The 18,241-nt window shown below is 46.5% G+C and overlaps 1 protein-coding gene across 1 annotated transcript in view; it reads right to left on the bottom strand.

Annotated features, from left to right (window-relative positions):
• Window positions 1–11,301, bottom strand: part of LOC139830248 (uncharacterized) — a 116,495-nt gene extending 105,194 nt beyond the window's left edge. Inside the window, exons 1-2 of the mRNA XM_071818258.1 lie at window positions 11,043–11,301; window positions 10,455–10,912 (exon numbers count right to left, since the gene is read on the bottom strand). Coding sequence (XP_071674359.1) covers window positions 10,455–10,912; window positions 11,043–11,301 — 717 coding nt within the window. The remainder of the gene's footprint in view (window positions 1–10,454; window positions 10,913–11,042) is intronic.
• Between the last annotated feature and the right edge of the window lie 6,940 nt (window positions 11,302–18,241).

An 18,241-nucleotide genomic window follows, 5' to 3' on the forward strand; every position in this document is an offset into this window, starting at 1 on the left:
GGTAAAAACATGGGTTGTCTCCCATAAGCGCTTTTCTTTAACGCCTTTCAGCTAGGCGCAGAAAGTGTGCATCAAGTATTATCAAGAGATGGTGTATCGTTATCACAAGCTCCCCCATCCGTGGTGGTACTAAGGGCTTTATCAATTTTAGGCCTATAGTAATATTTCTTTGGTTTAGGCACTTTAGAGACATACATAAACTTTTGCTCCTTACCCACATAAGCTTTCTCCTTACATTTAAGAGAAGAAAATGTTGAACCCAAGGTTCCCATAGCTTTTTCAAGTTCGTCAATCCTATTAATTTGATCATCATGGACAACACAAGTTCCTAGGACACTAATTCTTTCATCAATTCCTCCTAAGGATTTATCAAGTTCATCAGTTTTATCAAGTAACATTTCCAATTTAGTTTCAACACTTGGAAAAATTTTCTCTATGGTTTCCAATTTTTTCATAACATCTTCAAGAGAGATTTCAGTTTTAACTTCATCAACAGGGGGTATTCCAAATAGACTCTCAATAATGCAGCTAGCTTCTAATGCAGGAGTACTTAAGAAGTTACCTCCTGCGAGACAATCAAGAACATACCTATTCCAGCTAGAGATACCAACATAAAAATTCCTGAGTAAAATAGTGGTGGAGTGTTTCTTAGTGCACCTATTATGGGCATTACTAATTCTATACCAAGCATCTCTTAAACATTCTCCCCCTTGTTTCTTAAACGTACGAACTTCAACTTCAGGATTACTCATTTTAGCAGTAGTAAATAAAGCAAACTAGATAAAGTAAATGCAAGTAACTAATTTTTTTGTGTTTTTGATATAGCAAACAAGATAGCAAATAAAGTAAAACTAGCAACTAATTTTTTTGTATTTTGATTTAGTGCAGCAAACAAAGTAGTAAATAAAACTAAGCAAGACAAAAACAAAGTAAAGAGATTGAGAAGTGGAGACTCCCCTTGCAGCGTGTCTTGATCTCCCCGGCAACGGCGCCAGAAAAAGAGCTTGATGGCGTGTAACTCACACGTTCGTTGGGAACCCCAAGAGGAAGCTATGATGCGCACAGCAGCAAGTTTTCCCTCAGAAAGAAACCAAGGTTTATCGAACCAGGAGGAGCCAAGAAGCACGTTGAAGGTTGATGGCGGCGGGATGTAGTGCGGCGCAACACCAGGGATTCCGGCGCCAACGTGGAACCTGCACAACACAACCAAAGTACTTTGCCCCAACGAAGCAGTGAGGTTGTCAATCTCACCGGCTTGCTGTAACAAAGGATTAACCGTATTGTGTGGAAGATGATTGTTTGCAGAAAACAGTAGAACAAGTATTGCAGTAGATTGTATTTCAGTATAGAGAATTGGACCGGGGTCCACAGTTCACTAGAGGTGTCTCTCCCATAAGATAAACAGCATGTTGGGTGAACAAATTACAGTTGGGCAATTGACAAATAAAGAGGGCATGACCATGCACATACATATCATGATGAGTATAGTGAGATTTAATTGGGCATTACGACAAAGTACATAGACCGCCATCCAACTGCATCTATGCCTAAAAAGTCCACCTTCAGGTTATCATCCGAACCCCCTCCAGTATTAAGTTGCAAAGCAACAGACAATTGCATTAAGTATGGTGCGTAATGTAATCAACAACTACATCCTTAGACATAGCATCAATGTTTTATCCCTAGTGGCAACAGCACAACACAACCTTAGAACTTTCATCACTGTCCTGTGTGTCAATGCAGGCATGAACCCACTATCGAGCATAAATACTCCCTCTTGGAGTTACAAGCATCTACTTGGCCAGAGCATCTACTAGTAACGGAGAGCATGCAAGATCATAAACAACACATAGACATAACTTTGATAATCAACATAACAAGTATTCTCTATTCATCGGATCCCAACAAACGCAACATATAGAATTACAGATAGATGATCTTGATCATGTTAGGTAGCTCACAAGATCCGACAATGATAGCACAATGGGGAGAAGACAACCATCTAGCTACTGCTATGGACCCATAGTCCAGGGGTAGACTACTCACTCATCACTCCGGAGGCGACCATGGCGGCGTAGAGTCCTCCGGGAGATGATTCCCCTCTCCGGCAGGGTGCCGGAGGCGATCTTGTTGGGGGGATGACCCCCGGTATGCCAAAGGCATGCCAAACCGGATGGTTTGAGCCATCAGGATACCGGTTAAATGTTCATACCGGAGCATAAGATAGGCGTTCGGCTGAGCAGGGCTAAGCCGGTATCCTCAGGGGAGGTATACCGGAACCGGATAGAAAAGGTACCGGGCCACCGGAAAGAAGAGCATGTCGGCAAGACTGGTCAAAGATTCTCTCCAGAGCTAGAAGACAAAGATGAGCTAAGCAAAGTAGCTTTAAACGAAGGGCTGACGATAAAGAAGAAGATGACGGAGAAAGAAGCCGGAGGACGTCAGCCTCCCTGATTAAAGAGGACCCCGGTGTCATCTATGATTAAAGTAGCTTTGTAAAGTAGCTTTGTAAAGTAGTTTGTCTAGTCAAAGATGCCATTAGGGTTTCTTGCACTGTAAGCCACCCTCTCCCCTATATAAGGAGAGGGGGCAGCCCTCCTTACGGGCACGCACGGAAGTAGTAAGGCACGAAGCACAAACCTGTAACATGTGTGAATCAATGAAGAAAGTGATCTAGAAGCGAGTTTTTCCTTGTGTCTTTCTTCTTCAACCTCTGGCCTTGGCCAAGTTCTTGAGGAAACCATCCGGAAGTTCGTCCCATCTGATCGCAAACCCTCCCCCGAATCCTCTAGCGTCCATTCGGCCCCAATCTAAGCCATCCTATGGCATCTGTCTGTTCACCACGACGACAGTTGGCACCCACCGTGGGGCATGAAGTGGCGCTTGAAGGAGTTCACATTCGGGCGGGCATCCTCGAAGTCGCCGGCGAGCGTACAGTGTCCGCGCTCGTGTAGTGCATCTAGGCCATGGACTTCATCAACGACAACGCGGGCTGCTTCGCCAACGGCGGCATCTTCCCCAAGAACGGTCGCATCATCGAGTTTGGCAGCCACCGCGTCTACTTCGGCACCGTCCCTGTGCGCCAGCGCCTCTCGCCGGTGCTGGTGGCACCGGACCCGCCAAGATGGCTCTGTGCTGGCCGCGCCGCCGGCAGCGTCGAGGTAATGATGACCGGCGTGGTTGGTGCAGGAAAAGAAGCTGTGGGTGAAGGTGCTGGTCGTGCGGCTCCGACCCGTGCGGCCAAGCCACCGCTGGAGCGCGACGCAGGCGCAGCGGGAGCATCATCCGCGCCACCGGAAACACCGCTTCAAGCGGCGATGAACGTCCTCGCCACCCCCATCGCGCAGAACATCGACCCGGCAGTGGCTCAGGCGGAGCTGGAGGCGCAGCGCCAAAAGGTGCTCGAGAGCGGCAAGGACATCATCCGGGCGCAGCACGAGCTGAATCTAACCCTACGTGAGTATAACGCTGCCCATGGCTTTGCTTCTGTTAGCGCGCATGCTGCTAGGATACCGGAGAACCGGCTAAAAGCTCGCAACCTAGATCAGGATTTGCGCAAAGAAATTCATGCCGGCAAAAGTACCTCTGCATCTGTTAGCATCGTGGAAAAACCTAAGTACAGTAGCCCGGATAAAACTATAAAAGCTGCTAAAGCTGCAGTAGAGTTATGCGAGTCGCTTTCCGGAGATGCTTTGGCAAAACAGCAAGAGCGTGTTAGAGAGCTGCTGGAAACTATTGAGCAGCAGAATGCTGAGCAGCTGGCTAAGCTGAACAAGGCCGCGGCCTCAAAATCCGCGCGTTCAACAAAGAATGCCGGAAGCAAGTCCCATGGGCAGGCATCGTCCCCCCATCCGGACAGAAGAAGAGAAAAAGAAATGAACGCACAGCAGATGACTGTGTATGATCCAGTTCTTGCCGGAAAACAACAAGCCGGGCAACATGATGCCGGTAGAAAAAGCCAAGGGGCAGAACGAGGCTACGCCAGAGGAGGCTATGCCGGAAACAATCATGCCGGTAGATACGAAACCTGGCAAAATTATCGAGCTACAAGGGCAGCATATGATGAGGAGGAAATAGATCCCCCGAGGTACCGGCAGGCAAGGGCCGCGGTACCGGAATGTTGTGATGAAGCTGATTCTGCAAGACCGGCAGCTTTCCGGAACCCATTGGGAGAACGCCTGGGAGAGAGATACTTACCGGAACGGGATGCGAGGCACCGTCTGGACAGAGTCTACTTGTCAGAAATGATCGAGGAGGAAGGTCCCCCAGGCCCAAAGTGCTTTGGCCCAAGGATCATGAAAGAAAAACCACCAGTTCGCAATTTTATGTTGCCCCGTGACACAAAAACATACGATGGCACTACAAAGCCGGAAGACTGGCTCGCGGATTACGTGACCGCGGTATACGTCGCAGGCGGTGGAGGAACCGTAGCAGGAGGAGGAAATCGGCGTTGGGCCGTGAGGATCATACCATCGTTTTTGGTTGGACCGGCAAGAATCTGGCTAAACAACTTGCCGGCAGGAAGCATAAATGGCTGGCTGGATTTTGAGGAGGCTTTTGTGAGCAATTTCAGCAGCACCTATCAAAGGCCAAACAGGCCGCAGCAACTCGCTCTGTGCATACAGCGCGCGAACGAAACGGACCGGGATTATCTGGCCCGGTGGAACACTACAAGGAACTCCTGTGAAGGGGTAATCGAGGCATAGGCCATTGCTTGGTTTAGCAGTGAGTGCAGAAGAGGTTCACCGTTGTGGCAAAAGCTGCAGCGGAACATGCCGACAACATTGGCAGAGATGATACGTGTGGCGGATAGCTATGCGTTGGGAGACCCAACGCAGCCGGCAGTGCAACCTGAGCCGGAACAGCTGCGCCACGAACAACACCGGGATAACCGGAATAACAAAAGAAGAGAAGATTTTCCGGATCGAAGGTACGGTCCGCAGCAAGTCGCTGCTGTGCAGGAAAACTCTGAGGCCAGCGGCAGTCAGAGGCAACGAACCGGATCGCAGCCGTGGGCGGGTCCTAAGAAACAATGGGTGGAAAAGAAACCCTGGGTCCAGAAGAGAAACTGGCAAGAACCCGCAAAGTACACCATGGAAGCTGCCATGGACCAACCTTGCCAGTGGCACACGCCAAATCCGGCACACCCGTCAAACCACCTGACGAAGGATTGTACCTGGACCAAGTACTTGATGCAAAAGGGAACGGTAAAAGATGCACAACCACCACAAGACATGCCGCGACAACAACAGCTACCGCCACCACCGCCACTTACCGGGGCAAACGCCTTACCGGTGCAGCCAAACCGGCAGCAGTACCAGCAAGTTAACCGGGTGGAGCAAAATGACGATCAACCACCTCCACCGGCACCTTTAGGCCGGAATGTTTACGAGGGTCCGCATATGTGCTGTGTTGTCTTTGTCACTGAGCCAACAGACAGGCAAAGTGTGCACCGCCGCTCCATGGAGGTCAATGCCGTGATGCCGGCAGTCCCCAAGTACATGCTGTGGTCAGATCAGGAAATTACCTGGTCATTTAAGGATCACCCCAAGATCATGCCGAATCCGGGTGGATACGCTCTTGTTGTGGATCCAATCATGAAAGGGCCACAAACTCGAGTAAAGTTCAGCAAGGTGCTGATAGATAACGGCAGCAGCATAAACATCATGTACAAGCATACCATGCATACGCTGGGCATAACAGAAAACATGCTTCAGCCAATGCGTACAACGTTCCACGGAATTGTTCCGGGCTTGTCCTGTGCCCCGATAGGAAAAGTTCGGGTGGACGTAGCATTTGGAGGACGTGATAATTGCCGGGTTGAAAATGTTGAGTTTGAGGTGGTGGATCTAGATAGTCCTTACCATGCGTTGTTGGGAAGACCAGCATTGGCAGCTTTCATGGCTACCACTCATACGGCTTACCTCAAGATGAAGATGCCGGCACCTCGTGGACCCTTAACTGTGGTGGGGAACTATAAAGTCTCACTGGAAACTGCGTCTGCCGGATCAAACCTAGCAGAATCGCTGGTGATCGCGGAGGAAAAGAAAAGGATGCAAACAGCGGTTGCGCTGGCTCAGTCCTCACAGTTGAGCTTAGCGGCAATGAGTGGAAACTTGGGATCACCGGCATTCAAGCCGACAAATGAAACAAAGGACATTGTGCTGGATCCGGCTTACCCAGAGCGCACCGTTCGCATCGGTGCCGGACTCGATCAAGCATAGGAAAGCGCGCTCGTCAGCTTCCTCCGTGAGAATCGGAATATCTTTGCCTGGTCAACTGATGACTTGATAGGTGTTCCGAGGGAGCTGGCTGAGCACTCCTTAAATGTCCGGAAAGATGCCAAGCCGGTGCGGCAACCCTTGTGCCGGTTCGCTGAAGATAGGAGGAAGATTATTGGAGAGGAGGTAACCAAACTGCTTGTTGCCGGATTCATTGTGGAGGTCACGCACACAGAATGGCTGGCCAATCCGGTAATGGTCGAAAAGAAAAAAGATGAAAACCTGGAGGCAAAAGCTCCGAAGGTGTGGCGCATGTGCATCGACTACACCAACCTAAACAAGGCTTGCCCAAGAGACCCTTTTCCTTTACCACGGATCGATCAAGTGATTGATTCAACTGCTGGGTGTGAGTTGTTGTCCTTCCTGGATGCGTATTCCGGTTTCCATCAAATCCCCTTGAAAAAGGAAGATCAAATAAAAACTGCGTTCATTACCCCGCACGGGGCTTATTGCTATGTCACCATGCCTTTTGGTTTGCGCAACGCTGGTGCAACGTACCAGCGCTGTATGCAAAAATGCTTGTTCAATCAAATTGGAAAGAATGTGCAAGTCTACGTAGACGACATTGTGATAAAAACTAAGGTAAAGAACACCTTAATCGATGACATCCGGCAAACATTCGATAACCTAAGACGGTTCCGGATGAAACTTAATCCGGCAAAATGCACCTTCGGTGTCCCTGCCGGCAAGCTGCTCGGTTTCCTGGTATCAAGCCGGGGCATAGAAGTCAATCCGGTAAAAATCCGGGCAATAGAAAGAATGACTATCCCACGAGAGCTAAAAAATGTGCAAAAATTTACCGGAAGCTTGGCATCGCTAAGCCGGTTCGTGAGCAGGTTGGGAGAAAAAGCTCTGCCACTCTATGCTCTGATGAAAAAATCCGACAAGTTCGTCTGGACCCCTCAGGCAGACGCAGCGTTTAAAGAACTGAAAGCGATGCTAGCCACAGCACCCATACTGGCTTCACCTCTAGAAAGAGAGCCTATGCTATTATACATAGCCGCAACAAACCGGGTTGTGAGCGTAGTGGTTGTGGTTGAAAGAGAAGAGGAAGGAAAAGCCGTCCAGAGGCCGGTATACTACCTGAGCGAGGTGCTCTCCCTCTCAAAACAAAACTACCCTCACTTCCAAAAGATGACTTATGGCGTGTACATGGCCGCCACCAAACTCAAGCATTACTTTGAATAACATCCTATGAAGGTGGTGAGTGAAGCACCAATCTCCGGTATCATGTGCAACAAGGACGCCAGCGGAAGGATTGCAAAATGGGCAATCCAGATATCACCATATGTACCAACGTACGAAAAAAGGGATGCCATAAAATCACAGGCTTTGGCTGATTTCCTCGTTGATTGGGCGGAAATGCAATACAAACCGCCAGATCAGAGGATAGAATACTGGAAAATGCACTTTGATGGATCCAAACTCAAAGAGGGCATAGGTGCCGGTGTGGTGCTCACCTCACCAAAAGGAGATTACCTCCGGTACGTTTTGCAAGTACATTTTAGGGCATCGAATAATGTCGCTGAATACGAAGCTTTGATCCATGGGCTTAAGGTCGCAAAAGAAATCGGTGCACGCCGGATCATTTGCTATGGAGATTCAGATCTTGTGGTACAGCAGTGTTCCGGGGATTGGGATGCAAAAGATGCCAACATGGCCTCGTACCGGTTTCACGTGCAAAAGATTGCCGGATTCTTCGAAGGGTGTGAGTTTCACCATGTGCCGCGCGCGGAAAATGAAGCCGCGGATGCTTTGTCCAAGCTGGGCTCATCCAGGCAAGAAATTCCTCCCGGAATAGCTTTAGCTCACTTAAGAGCACCATCGATCAAACCAAGCCCGGAATCAGACTCAATTTTTGTACCGGAATCGCATGTAGTACCCATGGATATTGATGAAGGAAACCCGGGGACTGCACCGGTAAACTCGGGGACTGCTCCGGCAAGCTCGGGGACTGCTGTACCCATACCGGAAGAAATGATGCTGGTAGATAGCATGGAGATAGATGCACCGGTGTTTTTGGTTCGAGAGACGCCGTCGTGGGTTAAACCTATTAAGGAATTCCTGATCAACGGCACCTTGCCGGATGACGAAAATGAGTCAAGGAGAATACAAAGAAGGTCCAAAGCATATACATTCATCAATGGTGAGGTGTACAAGAGAAGCGTTACCGGTGTCCTTCAAAGATGTGTGGAACCGGAAGAAGGGAAAAAATGCTTGAGGAAATTCACCAAGGAGAATGTGGGCATCATGCTTCATCAAGGGCGCTGGTAGCAAAAGTATTCCGGCATGGGTTTTATTGGCCCACTGCTTTGGAGAACGCCGAGGATTTGGTAAGAAAATGCAACGGGTGCCAGAGGTACGCCAAGCAAAATCATACCCCAGCGTCCGGTTTAAAAACAATACCATTAACATGGCCGTTTGCCGTTTGGTGCCTCGATATGGTTGGTCCATTCAAAACTGCAAGGAGCAGCATGACTCACATCTTGGTAATGGTGGATAAATTCACCAAATGGCTAGAAGTGAAACCTATCGCGAAGTGTGATGGGCATACAGCGGTAAAATTCTTAAAAGATGTCATTTTACGGTATGGATACCCGCACAGCATCATCACTGACAATGGAACCAACTTTGCTCAAGGTGAGTTCAAAAGGTTTTGTGAGGACAACAACATCCGGTTGGATTTGTGCTCAGTGGCACACCCACAAGGCAATGGCCAAGTGGAAAGAATGAATGCTTTGGTACTTTCCGGTATCAAACCAAGACTCATTGATGCTGTGGAAAAATCACCGGGATGTTGGCTCGATGAGCTACCATCAGTACTGTGGAGTATAAGAACAACTCCAAACCGGTCTACCGGATACACTCCGTTCTTCATGGTTTATGGAGCAGAAGCGGTCATACCAACTGATATCATTCATGATTCACCAAGGGTACAACTCTATACTGAGCAAGAGGTCAAAGAGGCCAGAGAAAATGACGTGGATTTGCTGGAAGAAGCAAGAGAGCTGGCTTTGGCAAGAACAGCCATTTACCAGCAAAACCTCAGATGCTATCATAGCCGGAAGGTGAACCCGAGAGTTTTCCGGGAAGGAGATCTCGTGCTACGCCTAGTGCAGCGCACTGAAGGCCGGCATAAGCTTTTGCCACCATGGGAAGGTCCCTTCATTGTAAGCAAGGTGCTTCACAATGATGCATATTACTTGATCGATGCACAGGAGTGGAAAAAAGGAAAGGCGGACAGGTCCGGAGAGGAGAGCAAGCGCCCATGGAACGTAGCTCTGTTGCGTCCTTTCTACTCTTGAAGTTGTGGTGTAAGAAGTTCCTCTTTTGTACCTTAATTGCTATGAATAAAAGATGCCGGAACCTTGAATGAATCTCGGGGACTACCCCAATAAGGTTGCATGGAACTTGTTTATTTTTTCAGTTTACCGGTTGCTTATTGAACGTTTTTTCTTTCCGGTTTAGTAGTGTGCTAAACCCTACCGGAGTCTTCGACTCTGCTGCTGTCCGCAACCCGGCTTCATGGCAAGCAAGATAAACCGGTAGGGGATAAGCACATGAACTGCGGAGAGGGAGAGCAGGAAAGAACAATCCGGAAAATTTAACTAACCCCGGTTAAACCGTTTTTTTGCAAAATTTCGAAGTTATTTCTAAGTTCAAGAAAATGCTTGTTTGGTGAAAGAACCTTGTGCTCATACGCCAAAGAATGCCCAGAGAAGGCAGGCAGAGCCAAGGCAAAAGAACCAAGTATGCATCGAATTGGATGCGGAAACAATTTAGAAATCTTTGCGGTGCAAGATAAAAGCAAAACCAGAAGCAAATATGCTAAGGCAAACTTAAAGATACTTAACTACCGGTATAACTTACCGGCATAAAATGTTGTGTGGCAACCAAAAGCGAACTTAAAGTTTTACATCATACACCCCGGCATACCGGGGTCAAATTTAACGAAGTCTGTTGTAAAGCAAGCAGGAGCAGATAAATTGTTTAGGCGACGGGGGCATCAGGTGGAGCAGCACCGGTCTCGGTGTCTTCAGGGGGAGCAGTGCTGGCCTCGGGAGCTTCCGGCGGCACGTCCTCAGCAGCCTCATCTTCATCTCCCTCTTCCTCTTCTTCCTCATCGCTGAGGTAGTCCTTGACACCAGGAGGGGGAGGGATGAAGGTGCGGACCTCGGCATACTCAGCAAGCTGGTAGGCCCGGTCCTGCCGCTTCGCGGTAAGCGCCGGATCCGTGTCGGTGGGAGCATCTTGGCGCACGCCTTGAAGAGCATCCAGATTCAAATCCGGGTACCAGGAGCATGCGGAGCGCAGCGCCGTGTCAGCTCCGGCACGAGCCGCGGAGCATTGCCACTCGCGAATCCGGTGCCCGGCATCCTTGAGCCGGTGGGCGGTAAGCGTGATGTTTGCCGGCATCTCCTCCTCAGGCCACAGCACCTTGAAGAGTTGGATGGCGGCGTCCGGTAGGTCGGCAAGGAGCCGGTCGACGGAGCGCATGTGTTGGACTCGCGCGGAGAGGGCGACAAGATAGTCGTACCCATCCCAGTGCGCGTCCATATTGGGAAATTCCCGCGCCACCCGATCCTCCATCACCTTCTTCACGGCGTAGACCTGGGAGTCCGGGAAATGCTCTACAGGAGGAAGGAAAAAAGCATAAACACAAGATACCGGAAAAAAGAATGTCGGAAGAACAAGGAACAAGGATACATTTTCAAAAGGAGAAAGCTTATAAGGGAAAGAAGGGACAAGGCAGGGGCTTACGGAAAGCCAACGCGTCAATCTGCATAACCAACCGATCGTATTCCTTGTGATCTGTGGTCATGACATCAATGAGGCGCTCCGCTGCTTTCCGCGCCTTTTTTTCCTCCTCCAGCTCTGCCGTCAGTACGGTGTTGGAGTTCGTGGAGTCCTCCACGACCTCCGCCAGCCTGGCCTCAGCTGCAACCCGGGCATCCTTCAGAGCTTGCTCATGCTGGAGCGTGATACATCTCCGACGTATCGATAATTTCTTATGTTCCATGCCACATTATTGATGTTATCTACATGTTTTATGCACACTTTATGTCATATTCGTGCATTTTCTGGAACTAACCTATTAACAAGATGCCGAAGTGCCGCTTCTGTTTTCTGCTGTTTTTGGTTTCAGAAATCCTAGTAAGGAAATATTCTCGGAATTGGACGAAATCAAAGCCCAGGGGCCTATTTTCTCACGAAGCTTCCAGAAGTCCGAAGGAGAGACGAAGAGGGGCCACGGAGGGGCCACACCATAGGGCGGCGCGGCCCCCCCTTGGCCGCGCCGGCCTGTAGTGTGGGGCCCCCGTGCCGCCTCTTGACCTGCCCTTCCGCCTATAAAAAGTCTCCATGACGAAACCCCCAGTACCGAGAGCCACGATACGGAAAATCTTCCAGAGACGCCGCCGCCGCCGATCCCATCTCGGGGGATCCAGGAGATCGCCTCCGGCACCCTGCCGGAGAGGGGAATCATCTCCCGGAGGACTCTACGCTGCCATGGTCGCCTCCGGTGTGATGTGTGAGTAGTCTACCCCTGGACTATGGGTCCATAGCAGTAGCTAGATGGTTGTCTTCTCCCCATTGTGCTATCATTGTCGGATCTTGTGAGCTGCCTAACATGATCAAGATCATCTATCTGTAATTCTATATGTTGCGTTTGTTGGGATCCGATGAATAGAGAATACTTGTTATGTTGATTATCAAAGTTATACTTATGTGTTGTTTATGATCTTGCATGCTTTCCGTTACTAGTAGATGCTCTGGCCAAGTAGATGCTTGTAACTCCAAGAGGGAGTACTTATGCTCGATAGTGGGTTCATGCCTCGCATTGACACAGGACAGTGACAGAAAGTTCTAAGGTTGTGTTGTGCTGTTGCCACTAGGGATAAAACATTAGTGCTATGTTCAAGGATGTAGTCACTAGTTACATTACGCACCATACTTAATGCAATTGTCTGTTGTTTGCAACTTAATACTGGAGGGTGTTCGGATGATAACCTGAAGGTGGACTTTTTAGGCATAGATGCAGTTGGATGACGGTCTATGTACTTTGTCGTAATGCCCAATTAAATCTCACTATACTCATCATGATATGTATGTGCATGGTCATGCTCTCTTTATTTGTCAATTGCCCAACCGTAATTTGTTCACCCAACATGCTGTTCGTCTTATGGGAGAGACACCTCTAGTGAACTGTGGACCCCGGTCCAATTCTCTTTACTGAAATACAATCTACTGCAATACTTGTTCTACTGTTTTCTGCAAACAATCATCTTCCACACAATACGGTTAACTCTTTGTTACAGCAAGCCGGTGAGATTGACAACCTCACTGTTTCGTTGGGGCAAAGTACTTTGGTTGTGTTGTGCAGGTTCCACGTTGGCGCCGGAATCCCTGGTGTTGCGCCGCACTACATCCCGCCGCCATCAACCTTCAACGTGCTTCTTGGCTCCTCCTGGTTCGATAAACCTTGGTTTCTTTCTGAGGGAAAACTTGCTGCTGTGCGCATCATACCTTCCTCTTGGGGTTGCCCAACGAACGTGTGAAATACACGCCATCAAGCTCTTTTTCTGGCGCCGTTGCCGGGGAGATCAAGACACGCTGCAAGGGGAGTCTCCACTTCTCAATCTCTTTACTTTGTTTTTGTCTTGCTTAGTTTTATTTACTACTTTGTTTGCTGCACTAAATCAAAATACAAAAAAATTAGTTGCTAGTTTTACTTTATTTGCTATCTTGTTTGCTATATCAAAAACACACAAAAATTAGTTACTTGTTTTACTTTACTTAATATCATGCATGTTTTTATTTCACTAGTTAAGCATAATGGAAAACAACAAAAATATGAGAGATCTTTATGAACTTTATCTTGAATTAGGACATGATGTGTTTGAAGAGAGAATTAAAAAACCCATGGAACTTTATATGCATGGTAATGGGAATGTTATTACTATGGATGCTTTGAACACCATTGTTGCTGATGCTATGGAAAATTCTAAGCTTGGGGAAGCTGGCTCCGATGATCATGATCTTTTTAGTCCCCCAAGCATTGAGGAGAAAATTTTATTTTATGATTACAATATGCCTCCTATATATGATGATAGCCACTTTGTTGAATTTGCTCCCACTACAACTAATAAAATTGATTATGCTTACGTGGAGAGTAATAATTTTATGCATGAGACTCATGATAAGAATGCTTTATGTGATAGTTACATTGTAGAGTTTGCTCATGATGCTACTGAAAGTTATTATGAGAGAGGAAAATATGGTTGTAGAAATTTTCATGTTACTAAAACACCTCTCTATGTGCTGAAATTTTTGAAGCTACACCTGTTTTATCTTCCTATGCTTGTCACTTTGTTCTTCATGAACTTGTTTATTTACAAGATTCCTATGCATAGGAAGCATGTTAGACTTAAATGTGTTTTGAATTTGCCTCTTGATGCTCTCTTTTGCTTCAAATACTATTTCTTGCGAGTGCATCATTAAAATTGCTGAGCCCATCTTAATGGCTATAAAGAAAGAACTTCTTGGGAGATAACCCATGTGTTTATTTTACTACAGTACTTTGTTTTTATTTTGTGTCTTGGAAGTTGTTTACTACTGTAGCAACCTCTCCCTATCTTAGTTTAGTGTTTTATTATGCCAAGTAAAGCCGTTGATAGAAAAGTTCATACTAGATTTGGATTACTGCACAGAAACAGATTTCTTTGCTGTCACGAATCTGGGCTGTTTTTCCCTGTAGGTAACTCAGAAAATTATGCCAATTTACGTGAGTGATCCTCAGATATGTACGCAACTTTCATTCAATTTGAGCATTTTCATTTGAGCAAGTCTGGTGCCATTTTAAAATTCGTCAATACGAACTGTTCTGTTTTGACAGATTCTGCCTTTTATTTCGCATTGCCTCTTTCGCTATGTTGGATGAATTTCTTTGATCCATTAATGTCCAGTAGCATTATGCAATGTCCAGAAGTGTTAAGAATGATTGTGTCACCTCTGAATATGTCGATTTATATTGTGCACTAACCCTCTAATGAGTTGTTTCGAGTTTGGTGTGGAGGAAGTTTTCAAGGATCAAGAGAGGAGTATGATGCAACATGATCAAGGAGAGTGAAAGCTCTAAGCTTGGGGATGCACCCGGTGGTTCACCCCTGCATATATCAAGAAGACTCAAGCGTCTAAGCTTGGGGATGCCCAAGGCATCCCCTTCTTCATCGACAACATTATCAGGTTCCTCCCCTGAAACTATATTTTTATTCCATCACATCTTATGTGCTTTTTCTTGGAGCGTCGGTTTGTTTTTGTTTTTTGTTTTGTTTGAATAAAATGGATCCTAGCATTCACTTTATGGGAGAGAGACACGCTCCGCTGTAGCATATGGACAAGTATGTCCTTGGTTTCTACTCATAGTATTCATGGCGAAGTTTCTCCTTCGTTAAATTGTTATATGGTTGGAATTGGATAATGATACATGTAGTAATTGCTATAAATGTTTTGGGTAATGTGATACTTGGCAATTGTTGTGCTCATGTTTAAGCTCTTGCATCATATGCTTTGCACCCATTAATGAAGAAATACATAGAGCATGCTAAAATTTGGTTTGCATATTTGGTTTCTCTAAGGTCTAGATAATTTCTAGTATTGAGTTTGAACAACAAGGAAGACGGTGTAGAGTCTTATAATGTTTTCAATATGTCTTTTATGTGAGTTTTGCTGCACCGGTTCATCCTTGTGTTTGTTTCAAATAAGCCATGCTAGCCTAAACCTTGTATCGAGAGGGAATACTTCTCATGCATCCAAAATACTTGAGCCAATCACTATGCCATTTGTGTCCACCATACCTACCTACTACATGGTATTTTCCGCCATTCCAAAGTAAATTGCTTGAGTGCTACCTTTAAAATTCCATCATTCACCTTTGCAATATATAGCTCATGGGACAAATAGCTTAAAAACTATTGTGGTATTGAATATGTAATTATGCACTTTATCTCTTAATAAGTTGCTTGTTGTGCGATAACCATGTTCACTGGGGACGCCATCAACTATTCATTGTTGAATTTCATGTGAGTTGCTATGCATGTCCGTCTTGTCTGAAGTAAGAGAGATCTACCACCATATGGTTAAGCATGCATATGTTAGAGAAGAACATTGGGCCGCTAACTAAAGCCATGATCCATGGTGGAAGTTTCAGTTTTGGACAACAATCCTCAAATCTCAAATGAGAAAATTATTAATTGTTGGTATATGCTTATGCATAAAAGAGGAGTCCATTATCTGTTGTCTATGTTGTCCCGGTATGGATGTCTAAGTTGAAGAATAATCAATAGCGAGAAATCCAATGCGAGCTTTCTCCTTAGACCTTTGTACAGGCGGCATAGAGGTACCCCTTTGTGACACTTGGTAAAAACAATGCATTGTGATGACCCGGTAGTCCAAGCTAATTAGGACAAGGTGCGGGCACTATTAGTACGCTATGCATGAGGCTTGCAACTTATAAGATATAATTTACATGATGCATATGCTTTATTACTACCGTTGACAAAATTGTTTCATGTTTTCAAAATCAAAGCTCTAGCACAAATATAGCAATCGATGCTTTTCCTCTATGGAGGACCATTCTTTTACTTTCAATGTTGAGTCAGTTCACCTATTTCTCTCCACCTCAAGAAGCAAACACTTGTGTGAACTGTGCATTGATTCCTACATATTTGCTTATTGCACTTGTTATATTACTCTATGTTGACAATATCCATGAGATATACATGTTACAAGTTGAAAGCAACCGCTGAAACTTAATCTTCCTTTGTGTTGCTTCAATGCCTTTACTTTGAATTATTGCTTTATGAGTTAACTCTTATGCAAGACTTATTGATGCTTGTCTTGAAGTGCTATTCATGAAAAGTCTTTGCTTTATGATTCAGTTGTTTACTCATGTCATTACCATTGTCTTGGATTGCTGCATTCACTACATATGCTTTACAAATAGTATGATCAAGTTTATGATGGCATGTCACTCCAGAAATTATCTTTGTTATCGTTTTACCTGCTCGGGACGAGCAGAACTAAGCTTGGGGATGCTGATACGTCTCCGACGTATCGATAATTTCTTATGTTCCATGCCACATTATTGATGTTATCTACATGTTTTATGCACACTTTATGTCATATTCGTGCATTTTCGGAACTAACCTATTAACAAGATGCCGAAGTGCCGATTCTTTGTTTCTGCTGTTTTTGGTTTCAGAAATCCTAGTAAGGAAATATTCTCGGAATTGGACGAAATCAAAGCCCGTGGGCCTATTTTCTCACGAAGCTTGGAAGTCCGAAGGAGAGACGAAGAGGGGCCACGGAGGGGCCACACCATAGGCGGCGCGGCCCCCTTGGCCGCGCGCCGGCCTGTAGTGTGGGGCCCCGTGCCGCCTCTTGACCTGCCCTTCCGCCTATAAAAAGTCTCCGTGACGAAACCCCAGTGCCGAGAGCCACGATACGGAAAACCTTCCGGAGACGCCGCCGCCGCCGATCCCATCTCGGGGATCCAGGAGATCACCTCCGCACCCTGCCGGAGAGGGGAATCATCTCCCGGAGGACTCTACGCCGCCATGGTCGCCTCCGGTGTGATGTGTGAGTAGTCTACCCCTGGACTATGGGTCCATAGCAGTAGCTAGATGGTTGTCTTCTCCCCATTGTGCTATCATTGTCGGATCTTGTGAGCTGCCTAACATGATCAAGATCATCTATCTGTAATTCTATATGTTGCGTTTGTTGGGATCCGATGAATAGAGAATACTTGTTATGTTGATTATCAAAGTTATACTTATGTGTTGTTTATGATCTTGCATGCTTTCCGTTACTAGTAGATGCTCTGGCCAAGTAGATGCTTGTAACTCCAAGAGGGAGTACTTATGCTCGATAGTGGGTTCATGCAGCATTGACACAGGACATGTGAGAAAGTTCTAAGGTTGTGTTGTCTTGTTGCCACTAGGGATAAAACATTAGTGCTATGTTCAAGGATGTAGTCACTAGTTACATTACGCACCATACTTAATGCAATTGTCTGTAGTTTGCAACTAAATACTGGATGTGGATCGGATGATAACCTGAAGGTGGACTTTTTAGGCATAGATGCAGTTGGATGACGGTCTATGTACTTTGTCGTAATGCCCAATTAAATCTCACTATACTCATCATGATATGTATGTGCATGGTCATGCTCTCTTTATTTGTCAATTGCCCAACTGTAATTTGTTCACCCAACATGCTGTTCGTCTTATGGGAGAGACACCTCTAGTGAACTGTGGACCCCGGTCCAATTCTCTTTACTGAAATACAATCATCTTGCAATACTTGTTCTACTGTTTTCTGCAAACAATCATCTTCCACACAATACGGTTAACTCTTTGTTACAGCAAGCCGGTGAGATTGACAACCTCACTGTTTCGTTGGGGCAAAGTACTTTGGTTGTGTTGTGCAGGTTCCACGTTGGCGCCGGAATCCCTGGTGTTGCGCCGCACTACATCCCGCCGCCATCAACCTTCAACGTGCTTCTTGGCTCCTCCTGGTTCGATAAACCTTGGTTTCTTTCTGAGGGAAAACTTGCTGCTGTGCGCATCATACCTTCCTCTTGGGGTTGCCCAACGAACGTGTGAAATACACGCCATCAAAGCGCGGCTTGCATAGCCTGTTCCTTCAGCTCCCTCAAGGCGGTCTTCTGGGCATCCAGTGCCTCGTGGTGCTCCTTGATGAGCTGCTCTTTCTCGCCTAAATACCGGAAAGAAAGGTATTAGCAAGCGGCAATAGATGGAATGAAAAAAGAACAGGTTAACCGGAAAGAAAGGGTGGTACCTTGAAGCTTGACAACCTGGGACCTAAGGGCCTCGATGGTAGCTTCCGGAACAGCTGTTAAACAAGAAGATGCGTAAATATCAAAGAAGAAAACATTCCAG

This window comes from Lolium perenne, chromosome 4 (assembly GCF_019359855.2).
Source record: "Lolium perenne isolate Kyuss_39 chromosome 4, Kyuss_2.0, whole genome shotgun sequence".
In the NCBI taxonomy this organism is placed as follows: domain Eukaryota; kingdom Viridiplantae; phylum Streptophyta; class Magnoliopsida; order Poales; family Poaceae; genus Lolium; species Lolium perenne.